The sequence below is a fragment of the Peromyscus californicus genome, unplaced genomic scaffold (assembly GCF_007827085.1).
Source record: "Peromyscus californicus insignis strain IS unplaced genomic scaffold, ASM782708v3 Scaffold_5__1_contigs__length_169319896, whole genome shotgun sequence".
In the NCBI taxonomy this organism is placed as follows: domain Eukaryota; kingdom Metazoa; phylum Chordata; class Mammalia; order Rodentia; family Cricetidae; genus Peromyscus; species Peromyscus californicus.
In genome coordinates, this window is record NW_026294573.1 from 34,924,787 (window position 1) to 34,937,818 (window position 13,032).

General features: G+C 46.7%; 1 protein-coding gene across 3 annotated transcripts in view; it reads left to right on the plus strand.

Moving 5' to 3' along the window:
* The window catches only part of Cfap57 (cilia and flagella associated protein 57), a 74,554-nt gene that overhangs the window by 19,355 nt on the left and 42,167 nt on the right, over positions 1-13,032 (plus strand). For all 3 annotated transcript variants that reach the window (XM_052718670.1, XM_052718671.1, XM_052718672.1), the window contains exons 7-10: positions 3,003-3,142; positions 3,861-4,026; positions 4,586-4,699; positions 11,293-11,505. In XM_052718670.1, coding sequence (XP_052574630.1) covers positions 3,003-3,142; positions 3,861-4,026; positions 4,586-4,699; positions 11,293-11,505 — 633 coding nt within the window. The remainder of the gene's footprint in view (positions 1-3,002; positions 3,143-3,860; positions 4,027-4,585; positions 4,700-11,292; positions 11,506-13,032) is intronic.

Here is a 13,032-nt window from a genome sequence, read left to right on the forward strand (position 1 = left end):
AGCAAACAGAAAAGCTGAGTGTGCAGAAGCGCTGTGATATCGGGGGATGGGAGTGCAGCCTTGATGTTGCCTATCAAATTCAAACCCCACATACCTGCTGGCAGTAGCACTTTCAAGGAATTTAATCTACTACCATACTTACTCATGGCCCAAAGATTTCTATATAATCTTCGTGGTTGTTTTTTCAATTGTTTTGGAGCTGCAAAGGAAACTACCATAGAACACTCCAGACATCATAACAAAAAAGCACTGTGGAAGATGACGCTCACCCTGTTCGCTGCACACTTCATCTGTAAAGTATCAGTTTAGACCTGTGTTCCCTAGCAGCATGGACTCAAATATACAAAGGGAAGAAAATAGACCACCTATAACCTCAGCTGAGGATTTTAACATATCCTTTTCAGTCATATTTTGGGGGATGTTTTTATTGCTGTTTTTGCTTTTTCTGAGACAGGGACTCAAACAGCCCTGGTAGCTAAGAATGGCCTTGGGTTTCTGGTTTTCCTGCCTCTACCTCTATTGTGCAGGCATCACCTCTCCCGTTCATACCGTGCTGGGGATCGAACTCAGGATTCCATGTATATGCCAGGCAAGCACTCTACCCTCTGAGCTACATCTCTAGCCCAGTGGTGGTTTATAGTAGCCTCATTTTTCAGAGCTGAACAACCAGTAACAACCAATTAGTTATAGTTATAGTTATTCATCACCTCCTAAAGAGAGAGAACAGCCCATACCCTTAGCTGCCATCCTCCACTCTCCCTCCCACCTCAACCCTAAGCAAGTGCTAATCTATTTTATACATCATAGATTTGCTTTTTCTGGATACTTTATATAAACAAAATCAAACAGATATGGACACAGTTGCAAGAGGACCAAGTAGTCAAACCCATGAGCCTATGAGGGACATGTCACATTCAAACCATGAGGTTTGAAAAGAGAAAATATGGGGCTGGAGAGGTGGCTCAGCAGTTAAGAACACTGGCGTTCTTCCAGAGGACCTCGGTTCGATTCCCAGCACCCACATGGCAGCTCGTAACTGCCTGTAACTCCAGTTTGAGGGGATCCAACACCTTCACACAGACATACATACAGACAAAACACAAATGCACATGGAATAAATAAATTAAAAAAAAGAAAAGAGAAAATAGTATGAAATAGTTATCATGGAAATTCAGAACGTAAACACATTGCAGAGCGTAAGCAGACCATACTAAATCCCCACTGGAGGATCCTGGCCGTGGATTCTGAGGGAGACCATGAGCTTGCTGGGCTGGTTCCCTGTCATTCCACGGTTCCTGGGCCGAAAGGGAGAAAAGAATTGCTCCCCTTGTGGGAAAAAAAAAAAAGGTGTGAGTATGTTTAAAAGCTACTAAGAATTAGCTGGTAGAAGAAACACTGTTGCCAAACATACCAAGGGCAGAAGGAGTGGAGAGGCACAGCGCCTCTGTCTCAGACAGGGACGCAGGAGGAAGTGGGTGTGGAGAAAATAAGAGTGGGAGAGTACAAGAGTGGGTGGGAATTGTCATCTCAGCCTTTCTTTGTCTTGGCGTGGGAACAGACCTAGCGTGTGTTCACCTCATTCAGTTTTCCACCCATCACTTCCGTCTATCCTTAGAGAAAATGCCTCTGATGACAGACATTTGTAACACAAATGATCACGTGCTACAGTCTCCTCGGGGAGAAACTGGGCGTTGCTTATTAAGATGCTTAAAAACATTCACAGCATTTAACCAGAATTCCACCCCCAGAAATGTATCCTAAGGTAGTAATACAAAGACTTATGTAAGGACATTCAGTCTATAGTGTACTCTCAAGTAACAAAGTTAGAAGCCACACAAATGTTCCCACAGAATCAGATGGTTAAAGCTACAACACTATACATGTGTTGTCATTAAAATAATAAAATTTTAATGTTTTACTTATTTATATGGGTGTTTTGCCTGAATGTATGTCTTTATACCGTGTGTGTGTGTGTGTGTGTGTGTGTGTGTGTGTGTGTGTGTGTGTGTGTTGCTATAGGAGAACAGAAGAGGGCATCAGATCCCATGGAACTGGAGTTACAGACCATTGCAAGCTACCATGTGGGTGCTGGGCCTCAAACCTAGGCCCTCTGGGAGAACAGCCTGTGATCTTAACCACTGAGCCATCTCTCCAGCCCCTAAAATTATATATACATATATAGATATATGTATATATATGTAATATTTTAGTAACTATTCGAAGATTTCAGAAAGATTTCAACAAATCTTGATCATATTCACACCCCATTTCTCCCCCCAGCTCCTCCCAGATCCCTCCCCTACATCCCCCTTCCTGTCAGTTTTTGTTTGTCTGTCTGTTTTGTTTTGTTTTTCAAGACAGGGTTTCTCTGTGTAGCCCTAGATGGCCCTGGAACTTACTCTGTAGACCAGGCTGGCCTCTAACTCACAGAGATCTGCCTGCCTCTGCCTAGGAGGTGTGAGCCACCACACCCAGACTGTCCCTTTTTTTATTTTAAGAAGAGACTGTCTCGAAGCACACATCATGGTCCTCTGGCTCTTACAGTCTTTTCGCCTCCTTTTCTGTGCTATTCCCTGGACCTTAGGTGTGGAGGTTGTGTTGTAGATGTATAGTTGGAGGTGGGCACACCATGGTCGGTTGTTCTCTGCATTTTGACCATTGTGGGTTTCTGTAATGTTCTCCATTGTCTGCAAAAAGAAGGTTCTTTGACGGCAGGTGAGAGCCACACTTACCTGTGGGTATAAGGGTCAGTATTTAGAATACAGTTAGAGATTATACTGATTCAGAAAAAAAAAGGGGGGGGCAGTAATAGGCTCTCCTCTAGGTTCCATGGCCTCGCCAATATTTTAAAATAACAGTATCTTAGGAAAACCTCATGGAACATTGAAACCATTTGCCTTAGCATGATTTCTGTGTGCACAGGCCGGATACTAATTCACGCTGAAGGACACAGGCAGCCTTCGGCTCACCCTGCTGGATCTCATTTTGTGTGGTTTCTCCAGGGAGAGCCTGCCCACTTCGAGTACCTGCTGTACCCATTGCACTCTGCGTCCATCACTGGCCTAGCTACCTGCATCCGCAAACCCCTCATTGCCACCTGTTCCCTGGATCGCTCCATCCGCGTCTGGAATTATGAGTCAAAGTAAGGAGGGCAAGGCTCTGCTACTACCGTGTGTACAGAATGCCAATCATTAATCCTGTTTATGCAGTGTTTTCATTAGAGAGGTTTCCAATCCAATGACCTAGAAGCTTTCAGCTAGAAAAGCCTTGTTCTAAAAACCAAATTAGTCAGCTGTCTCCCAATCCCACATGGGCTAGAAAATTACTTTCTGGTTTATTAAATGTTTACTATACTCTACTAGACCCTAGGAACACAGAGGTAAGCACTCCACACTAGCTCACCCTCATCCGTTAATGCCTCTGTCCCTCCTGCTCTCCCGTCCCATCCCTTTCTCAGTTCCTCTTGCTGCAGTGATCTCTCCAGACCTTTGACTCCTCCTCTTTTTCCTCTTCACTGTCCCAACCACCTCCAGCCCCTACAATGATAGGATCTCCAAACCCAGACTGCACCCAAAATTCTTCTTTACTCTTGTGTACAAGGGACCGCTGGGAGAAATTACTTAATACTCTTTGTAATTCTTGGACTTGCCACTGGGCTTGTGTGTTCAGTACTAGATGGTAATTTGACCAGTTTTCCTGTTGGCTGTACTCAGTGCTCAGCATTATCTTCAAGCAACCAGAATCCTGAAAACAGTCATTGCAAGCAATAAAATAACTCAGATACACAAAAACAAATAAAATGGGGGGGCTTGAGAGTATTAGAGATTCAGCTCATAACTCAGTAATGTCCTTTCTCACAGCACGCTGGAGCTGTTTAAGGAATACCAAGAAGAGGCCTACACCATCAGCCTTCACCCCTCTGGACACTTCATCGTGGTGGGGTTTGCTGACAAACTCCGTCTTATGAATCTGCTCATTGATGACATCCGTCCTTTCAAAGAATATTCTGTCAGAGGGTGCAGGGAGGTAAAGACCATGGTACCAAAGTCTGTCTTAGGAGGTTTGGAGACATAAAACAGTAGCCAGTGCTCTCTCAACAGACTCATGAGGTGCTCAGTTCTGTCCATGCTTTTCTACACCCACCCAAACAATATGCTGGACCTAAAGCCTTGTGGGATTCCATCTGTGATAGGGCTGGGCATCTTGGTTAAGATTAGAGAAGAAAAGCAATCTCAAGATGAGCATCCCAGCTGGGAGGGTAAAAGTGAAGATGTGAGGGAGCTGGGGAAGCAGTGCCAACAGTGAGATGCAGTTACAGCCCATCAGCTTTCCCTCAGGTGGCTTGAAGAAGCAAGACAGCGATGGTAGAGCATCCAGTCCCCCAGCCTGAAACGGTGCCACTGCAGACACCGTGGGGCCAGTTCTGGGACAGAGCAGTGTAATGACCAGCAGACGAGGCAGCATCAGGGTATTGGCGCCATGAGCTACAGGAGTGTTAATGGTGTCTGGAAGCAGCACTTCCCCACCCAGAGTCCCGGGCTCCACTCAGATGCCCCCCTCTTTCTTGCTCCCTCCCTCCCTGTAGTGTGCCTTTAGCAACGGAGGTCACCTCTTTGCTTCGGTCAACGGAAATGTGATTCACATTTTCACCACCACGAGCCTGGAGAACATCATCAACCTGAAAGGCCACACAGGGAAGGTAAGTCAGTGGCCAGTGGCCAGGGTGACAAGGGCCACTGAGACATGTACTGTGCTAGCCAAAGGGGTCTCCTTTCCTGACAGGGCTCACAAAATACCTGCAAGCTAGCACAGTGGAGACCCTGGCAGCAAAAGTAGCTACCACAGTTAGTTAATCTTTCATTCTATTGGGCATGATAAATTTAATTCAATAGTTATATACATTTCAATTGGCTTTGAAAATTATAAATTTATAAACTCAAGTTCCATTTGCTTTTGGGATACTATCTTACAAGGACTCCAACTTGCAGTAAGGCTCATTAAGGAAGGGAATGGCTCAGTTGCCTCTAACCTACTGGCTATGGGTAGGATAGGACCTCTGTTGGTCTTTTCTGTGTCGAACACACAAGATTGCAAGCCCAGTACCACTTTGAGATGTTTGGCAGCAGTTAATTCACAGCTCACACATGATTGAGCCTGTATGATAATGTGTATTCAGAGACGGGTAATTCCTGGAGGGGCGCTCACCAACCTAAGACAGAGCACCTGTGTGGTAAGGTGACCTGCTGTGGTCCCACGTAACCTAAGTCAGAAGCTCATTTTTTAGTAAAAGGGGGACCTGTAGGGTCCTGGCCCCTGTTTTGGGTAACTGTTGCCTTGCTTGCTGACCTTAACCTTGATATCCCCCTATGCTAATTCCCTGCTGGGTTCCACCCTCCTGAATGCTTAAGGGAAGTTCCTTGTCTGTATATCCTGCATAATGGGCGTTAACAGCTTAGATGCAAGATTGTAAAACATCAGTATCGAATTTCTGCCCTCTGGGGTTCTCCCATTGTGCTGTAAGACCTTTTCCCTCCTTCAATAAACAGCATTCGGCATTAAATAAAAAAATTTAAAAAAAAGACAAATTGCAACTGGTTCGATGAAAGAAAAGTATGTGGGTGTTGAAGAGGTGGGCTCAATATAGGCTGTGATGTTTGCAAAGGCTTGGTCCTGGGGGCAGTGAGTAGGGGTTACCCAGACAGGGCTGGTGGTGATAGCCATTGCATATGAGAATACAATCGCAGCTGGGCGGTGGTAGCTCATGCTTTTAATTCCAGCACTTGGGAGGCAGGGGCAGCTAGATCTCTGTGAGTTCAAGGCCAGCCTGAGCTACAGGGAGAGTTCCAGGATAGGCTCCAAAGCTATCCCTGTCTCAAACAAAACAAAACAAAATAAGAGAATATAAACCCACAGACAGATGGAGTATTAGAGGCACTGAAGAGTTTGTGGGTCCAGGCGGTGGTGGCACACACCTTTAATCCCAGCACTCAGGAGGTAGAGCCAAGCGGATCTCTGTGAGTTCAAGGCCAGCCTGGGCTACAGAGTGAGATCCAAGATAGGCACCAAAACTACACAGAGAAACCCTGTCTTGAAAAAGAAAAAAGAAAAAAAAGTTTGTGGGGATGGAACATGGGTATCAGGTGTCATGACACACAGGTGAACTGAAATTGGAGAGGTTTACAGGGCCCCCGATGCATAGAACCTTTAGATCTTCTAACATTTATCTTTTAGAGATGAGGACAGGATTAAGATGCCAAAAGACAGCTGGGCAGTGGTGGTGCATGCCTTTAATCCCAGCACTTGGGAGGCAGAGCCAGGCAGATCTCTGTGAGTTCGAGGTCAGCCTGGTCTACAGAGTGAGATCCAGGACAGGCACCAAACTACACAGTGAAACCCTGTCTCGAAGGAAAAAAAAAAGATGCTAGAAGACTTAAATGGGACTAGCCATTTTCACCAACAGGAGCCATTGGGTCAGGAGACTGACTACTTACAGGAAAAGCACATGTTAAAGACAGTAGCAGCCAGTCTACAAATGTGGAGAGAGGGGAAGCCAGGGATGAGTCTGTGTTCAACCGAAGTTAGACGTAATGCTGTGAGTTTACAGCTTTTGATGCAGGAAGAGGTAGGCAGATCCAGAAGGAGAGGTGCGAGCAGGTGTTCTATGCATTGAAAGGGAACTTAAGGCCAATTCTATACAGTTTCTTCCCCACAACACATTAAATCATTTTCAAGGCCAGTCTTACCCTTACCAAAGAGCAGACAGTTGGAAAGAAGAAAGGACACTGCAGATCCTTGGTGAACACAGACTGAGAAATCTCAAGACGGCAGAACACGAAAACCTACCAGCATACAGTTGTTACAGATTGTGACCCACGGGCTTTTTCCTGGGAATGCAAGGCTGGTTTGACATGGAAAACCAACCAGTGTGACCCACTGTATTAACAGGAAAACAGCTTCAAAACAAACGCTTTAACCTTAAATGTTGTTAGGCTTAGCTCCAGTGAAATGTTACACCTAGGTCCATTCAGTTCTACCCTTTATTGTAGTGTATGTATTTTATTTATTTTTGTTTAACTTTTTATTGGGTGTGTGGATGTGGGTGTGGCATGAGTGTGGAAATCTGAAGAGGGTCAATTCTCTCCTTCTATCTTGTGAGTCCCTGGGATCAAATTCAAGTTGTCAGAGTTGACTGACAGCACACTTACCCCCTAAGCCATCTACTGGTCCTGTATTTTATTTTTAAAGGTCAATCTCACTGGCCTGTATTTTATTTTTGTTACACATCCTATAATACATTGTGGTGGCTGGGTGGTTGTGTGGTTTTGAGACAGGGTCTCACCATGTAGCCCTGGCTAGCCCGGAACTTGTAGACCAGGCTGGCCCCAGACTCACAGAGATCCACCTCCCTCTGTCTCTGGAGTGCTAGGATTAAAGGTGTGTGCTGCCACACCTGGCTTATAATACACTGTTTGGATCGCTACTCTATGTGACTTTATTGTGTCTTTTCAAATAGCTGAAAGAAACAGATGAGTTTGTAAAAATTTTGTAAATTTTTGTAAAATTTGTAAAAATTTTAATATGAACTTAACATATGTTAGAGAGTAAAGAAAATGTACTCTGCAATCATGCTGTCAATCGGTGGCTTATGAAATTATCACTGTGTTTTCTTTGGTGTGATGTCATGTTGTCGTCAGAGATCAACTACCTCTGGTCTAAAGAACTTCCTTTGGCATTTCTTGAAAGGCAGGTCTTCAGGCAGTCAGTTCTCCAGTTTTGTGTTTATCTGGGGATTCGTTAATGTGTCCTTCATAATTAAAATAGACATTTAGTTTTGCTAGACATAAAGCGATGGTTCTTGTTGTTACTATCAGTGCTTTAAACAGCCTCCCACTGCCTCTGGGTCTCCCTCCGGATTTTCTGACAGAAGCCAAATGGTAATCTTGGGCTGTCGCTAGCGTAGACCAGTTGGCTTTCTCTCAGGTTTTCATGTTGTTGGCTTGCAGGGTTTTGACTGTGGTGTGTCTGGATGTCAATCTCTTTGTGCTTCTCCTACTTGAAATGTACTATAGTCCTTGGATGCGTGCATTCATGTTTTTCAGCAAGTTTTGACTGCTTTCAGAATTACACACTTATTTGTAACTTTTTCCCGATGCTCTTCTCTCTCCTCCTGGTACTCTCGACCCACATTTGCTGGTGTACGTGATGGTTGTCCATGGCTCTCTTGGTCTCTGTTAGATTTTCTTAAACATCTCTGTTTTTTCAGATTGCGTGATGGCTTTTGATCTGCCTTCACGGTCCCCTGCTCAGATCTTCCGTGGAGCCCCTCTAGTGACATTTTCACTTTGGCAGTTACACTTTTCAACCCTGGGGTATCCATTAGAGTTTCTAAAAATGCTCTCTCTCCCTTTTGTATTGCTAACTTGATGAGACGCATCATCGCTTCTTTTAATTCCGCAAGTGTGGCTTCTGTACTCCTATGGATGTGTTTACATCATCTTTGTCTGCTGGTCCGGGCACCTTCCAGGACACTTCCTTTGCCTCCGTGCTCACTCCTGTCATCTTCTTTTTGGGGCACAGTATTTTTGAGGGCTTTGTTGGTTTGCTTCTTGTGTGTTTCCTAGATTCTTATTGGCTGGCTATTTTAGGCACCATACTGCAGCAATTCTGGATATATATTCCCGAGAGCTGGTGGTAGGCGGGTAAGTTGGTAGGATGATTGACTGCTTATTTGCTCAGTGGAGGAACTAATTTTGTAAAGCCTTTTTCCTATGCAGTGGGCAGCCTTTAGTGTCCATACTTAGATTTTTTTTCTTATCTTTTTTCTTCTTTTTCGATTTTAGCCTTCAGTTTTCCAGTGGATGGCCTAAGGTACTTACTAATTATAGATTTCCCATAAGTCCACTTAGATTCCCCATAAGCCCATGTAGATTTCCGACTTAGCTGCTTGGATTTTGAGCCTTTACTCCTAGGTTTGTGTGGGGCTTGGAAGCTGCTTTAGGCCATTAGGGTTTTTGCTCCATGGTCTGCAAAGATGGGCAGTTTGGATGTGCCCTCTCTGGTTTTGCCTGACAAGGCACAGCCTTAGTCAGGAACATAGTCTTCCATGCTGCCCAAGAGTGAGTACCATTTTACATGTTAAGCCTGGGTTCTTGGAAGGCTTGAGTCAAAGGTACTCACTATTGAGTGTGTGGCCAGATGTTGTATGGAAGCCTATTGTACCAAAGAGACTTCTCCCTGAGTCAGTGGGTCTTCAGGTAGCTTAGAAAATGCTTTTCTAGCCAGGCGGTGGTGGCGCACGCCTTTAATCCCAGCACTCGGGAGGTAGAGCCAGGCGGATCTCTGTGAGTTCGAGGCCAGCCTGGGCTACCAAGTGAGTTCCAGGAAAGGCGCAAAGCTACACAGAGAAACCCCGTCTCGAAAAACCAAAAAAAAAAAAAAAAAAAAAAAAAAAAAAGAAAATGCTTTTCTGCCAGGCCATTGTGGCGCATGCCTTTAATCCCAGCACTTGGGAGGCAGAGCCAGGCAGATCTCTGTGAGTTCGAGGCCAGCCTTGGCTACCAAGTGAGTTCCAGGAAAGGTGAAAAGCTACACAGAGAAACCCTGTCTTGAAAAAAAAAAAAATGCTTTTGTGTTTCCCACATCCTGCTCCCATCGCTGCCTAATGGATACACCCTGCCACAGGCACACAGCCTTGTAGCCCCCGGTGACCATCGCTTTCCCACGATCTCTCTACTGAAATTCAGCCGCTCTGCTGGTTTTTTTCTTATGTCATAGTTACCAGCCTCCTCTTTGATCTCTCACCAAGATCTCCACTGTTTCAGATGCTCCCGTAAGCACAGAGGTCTCCAGATGCTGTTGTAAAGTCAGTCAGTCCCTGGCTGCCACAGAGTCCTCTGTCTTAGTGACTGCATTTCCCTGATGCAAAGCCCTTACACCACCATGCGCTGAACCTGCTTTCCCAGCAATGGCACCCCTACTTTGAGTGGAAGCTGCAGGGTAGGGGCAGGGTGACAGGAACCCCTGATCTTCACCTCGCCCTCATAGTGAGGAATCTCCACCAATAAGCGCACTGGGGCGTCGGCAGTCAGGTACCGTTACTCTTGGCCTGTCTGCACGTGGAGTGGAGCTGCTCCCTGTGAGACTGGCTGAGGGAAGGGAACCAGCTATCATGGCCATGCCTGCCTCAAGCCTCTGCATCCTGGGGTAACAAATGTCAGCCATCTTTCCTTCCCAGAGTGAAACCGTACTGAAGAGCAGAGGTGGCACGTCACCTCGGCAGCTGCTGCCCGGAGTCCACAGCAGTGGCTTTTCAGGTGGTACAGACACCACAGGGTCCTCTTACAGAGACTGGGGAGATGCTCTTGGATGAATGTTTCCCCATTGTCCCATGCCCTTCAAACAAGTTTCCGGGGACTTTGGTGCTCATGTGCATGTATGGTTGGTTGGTTGGTTTTGAAATGGGTTCTCTGACTAGCCTGTAACTCACCTAGTAGGTTAGGCTAGCCGGCGAGCACCAAGGATCCATCTGTCTCTGTCTCCTGGTCGCTGAGGTCAAAGAGTGGACCATTATGCCTGGCTTTTTTTTTCCAATGTAGGTCCTGGGAGTCAAACTCAGGTGCTCATGCTAGCCAGGTGAGCCCTTCACCAACTGACTTGTGCCTCCAGCCCTAAGTGGTTGTTCTGATTATTTTTACCAGTTAACTTAGGTCACTGGGGAAACTGGCTGATACCCTTACTCTAGAAGTCTCTCCTAGAAGTCTCAGGGCTATTGGTTGCAGTTTCCTGTGAATATTTCAAAACTTAGCGGGTTCTCAAAGGGGGCCAGAGAGATAGCTTAGCAGTTATGAGCACTTGTTGCTCTTACAGAAGACCCAGGTTCATTTCCCAACACCCATGTGGTGGCTCACAACCATCCATAACTCCAGCTAGTTCCAGGGGATCTGACATCCTCTTCTGACCTCTGCAGATACTTGTAACCACACCAAACCATGCATTCACAAAAGATAAAGTTACATTAGAAAACTAATACAAGTCAGTCTTCATTCATAAAGTGAAAAGGGAGTGAGAGTATATTGTGTCAGCATTTTACAACATTTACATCTTAGAAAACAGAATGTTAATGTGGCTAAGAAGCCATTTTTGTGCTTACAGACAGACCTCTACCAGGCACAGACATTCTGCCTTAGTGTAGTGGAGCCCCCAGGTTTATCTCCTCCGAGTGTGCATGTGAATGTGTGTGTACACGCGTATGTGTACACTCTTCTCACCCAGTTGTGTCTGTATCCCTTGCAGATTCGTTCACTTGTGTGGAACTTAGACGACAGCAAACTGATTTCTGCCGGGACAGATGGCGCTGTGTATGAATGGAACCTGTCCACAGGGAAGAGAGAGACGGAATGTGTGCTCAAGTCCTGTAGCTACAACTCCATCACTGTCTCCCCTGACGGCAAAGTTATCTTTGCTGTTGGATCAGACCAGACTCTCAAGGAGATCTCGGATTCTTTGGTGAGTCCACCCTCCCCATCTCTGGCTGCTCCACAGTGTTGCCAAAGACAGGCTCCATGGTAGAAGGAGTTGAGAGAGGACCCTCCTGCATGGAGCAGTGCCCTCTGTGGGGTCAGCTCAGTTTGTCACCCCTTGATCCTCCTGAATGGCTCAGCTGTGGGTCCCCTTGCCCTTTCTGTTTTGCTTGCTCCTGTAACTTCCCATTTACCCACACCACAGAAATCGGCAGCATCTCTAAAACACGCTGAGGTCACCAAGATGGCTCACCTGGTAAAGGCACATGCCACATGTGCCACCAAGCCTGACAACCTGAAGGGACCCTTGGGATCCCCATGGTGGAAAAGGGAGAGCCGATTCCCACAGGTTGTCCTCTGGTCTACACAGGCCACCACCACCATCACACACACCACTACCATTACCACTACACAGACCACCACCACACACACACACACCACTACACAGACCACCACCACACACACACACACCACCACCACCACACACACCATGACCACCACCACCACACACACCATGACCACCACCATTACACACACCATGACCACCACCATTACACAGACCACCACCACACACACACACACACCACTACACAGACCACCACCACACACACACACACACCACTACACAGACCACCACCACCACACACACCACCACACACCACTACTATCACCACACACACCACTACACAGACCACCACCACCACACACACACACACCACTACACAGACCACCACCACACACACACACAACACCACCACCACACACACCATGACCACCACCACCACACACACCATGACCACCACCATTACACACACCATGACCACCACCACCACACACACCATGACCACCACCATTACACACACCACTACCATCACTACCACACACACCACCGCCATCATACACACACACAACTACACAGACTACCACCACTACCACACACACCACACACACACACACACACACACACACACACACACCACTACACACACCACCACCACACATACCACCACCACCACACACACACACCACTACACAGACCACCACCACACACACACACACACACCACTACACAGACCACCACCACCACCACACACACCACCACACACCACTACTATCACCACACACACCACTACACAGACCACCACCACCACACACACACACACCACTACACAGACCACCACCACACACACACACAACACCACCACCACACACACCATGACCACCACCACCACACACACACCACCACCACCACCACACACATCATGACCACCACCACCACCACGACACACACCACCACCATTACACACACCACCACCACACACACCACTACACAGACCACCACCCTTGAGCTCTTGCCCTTGTTCTGCACTTAACTAAGTCACTGCTGTGGTTAGCTGCCATCACCCAGGCTTGTCCCTGTGCTCTTTCAAAATCTCTAACCTGCATGTTTTTATATTACCACCTTTGGCTCCTGGACATATGGGCGGAAAGAAGAGCTCAATGTGGACCCTTT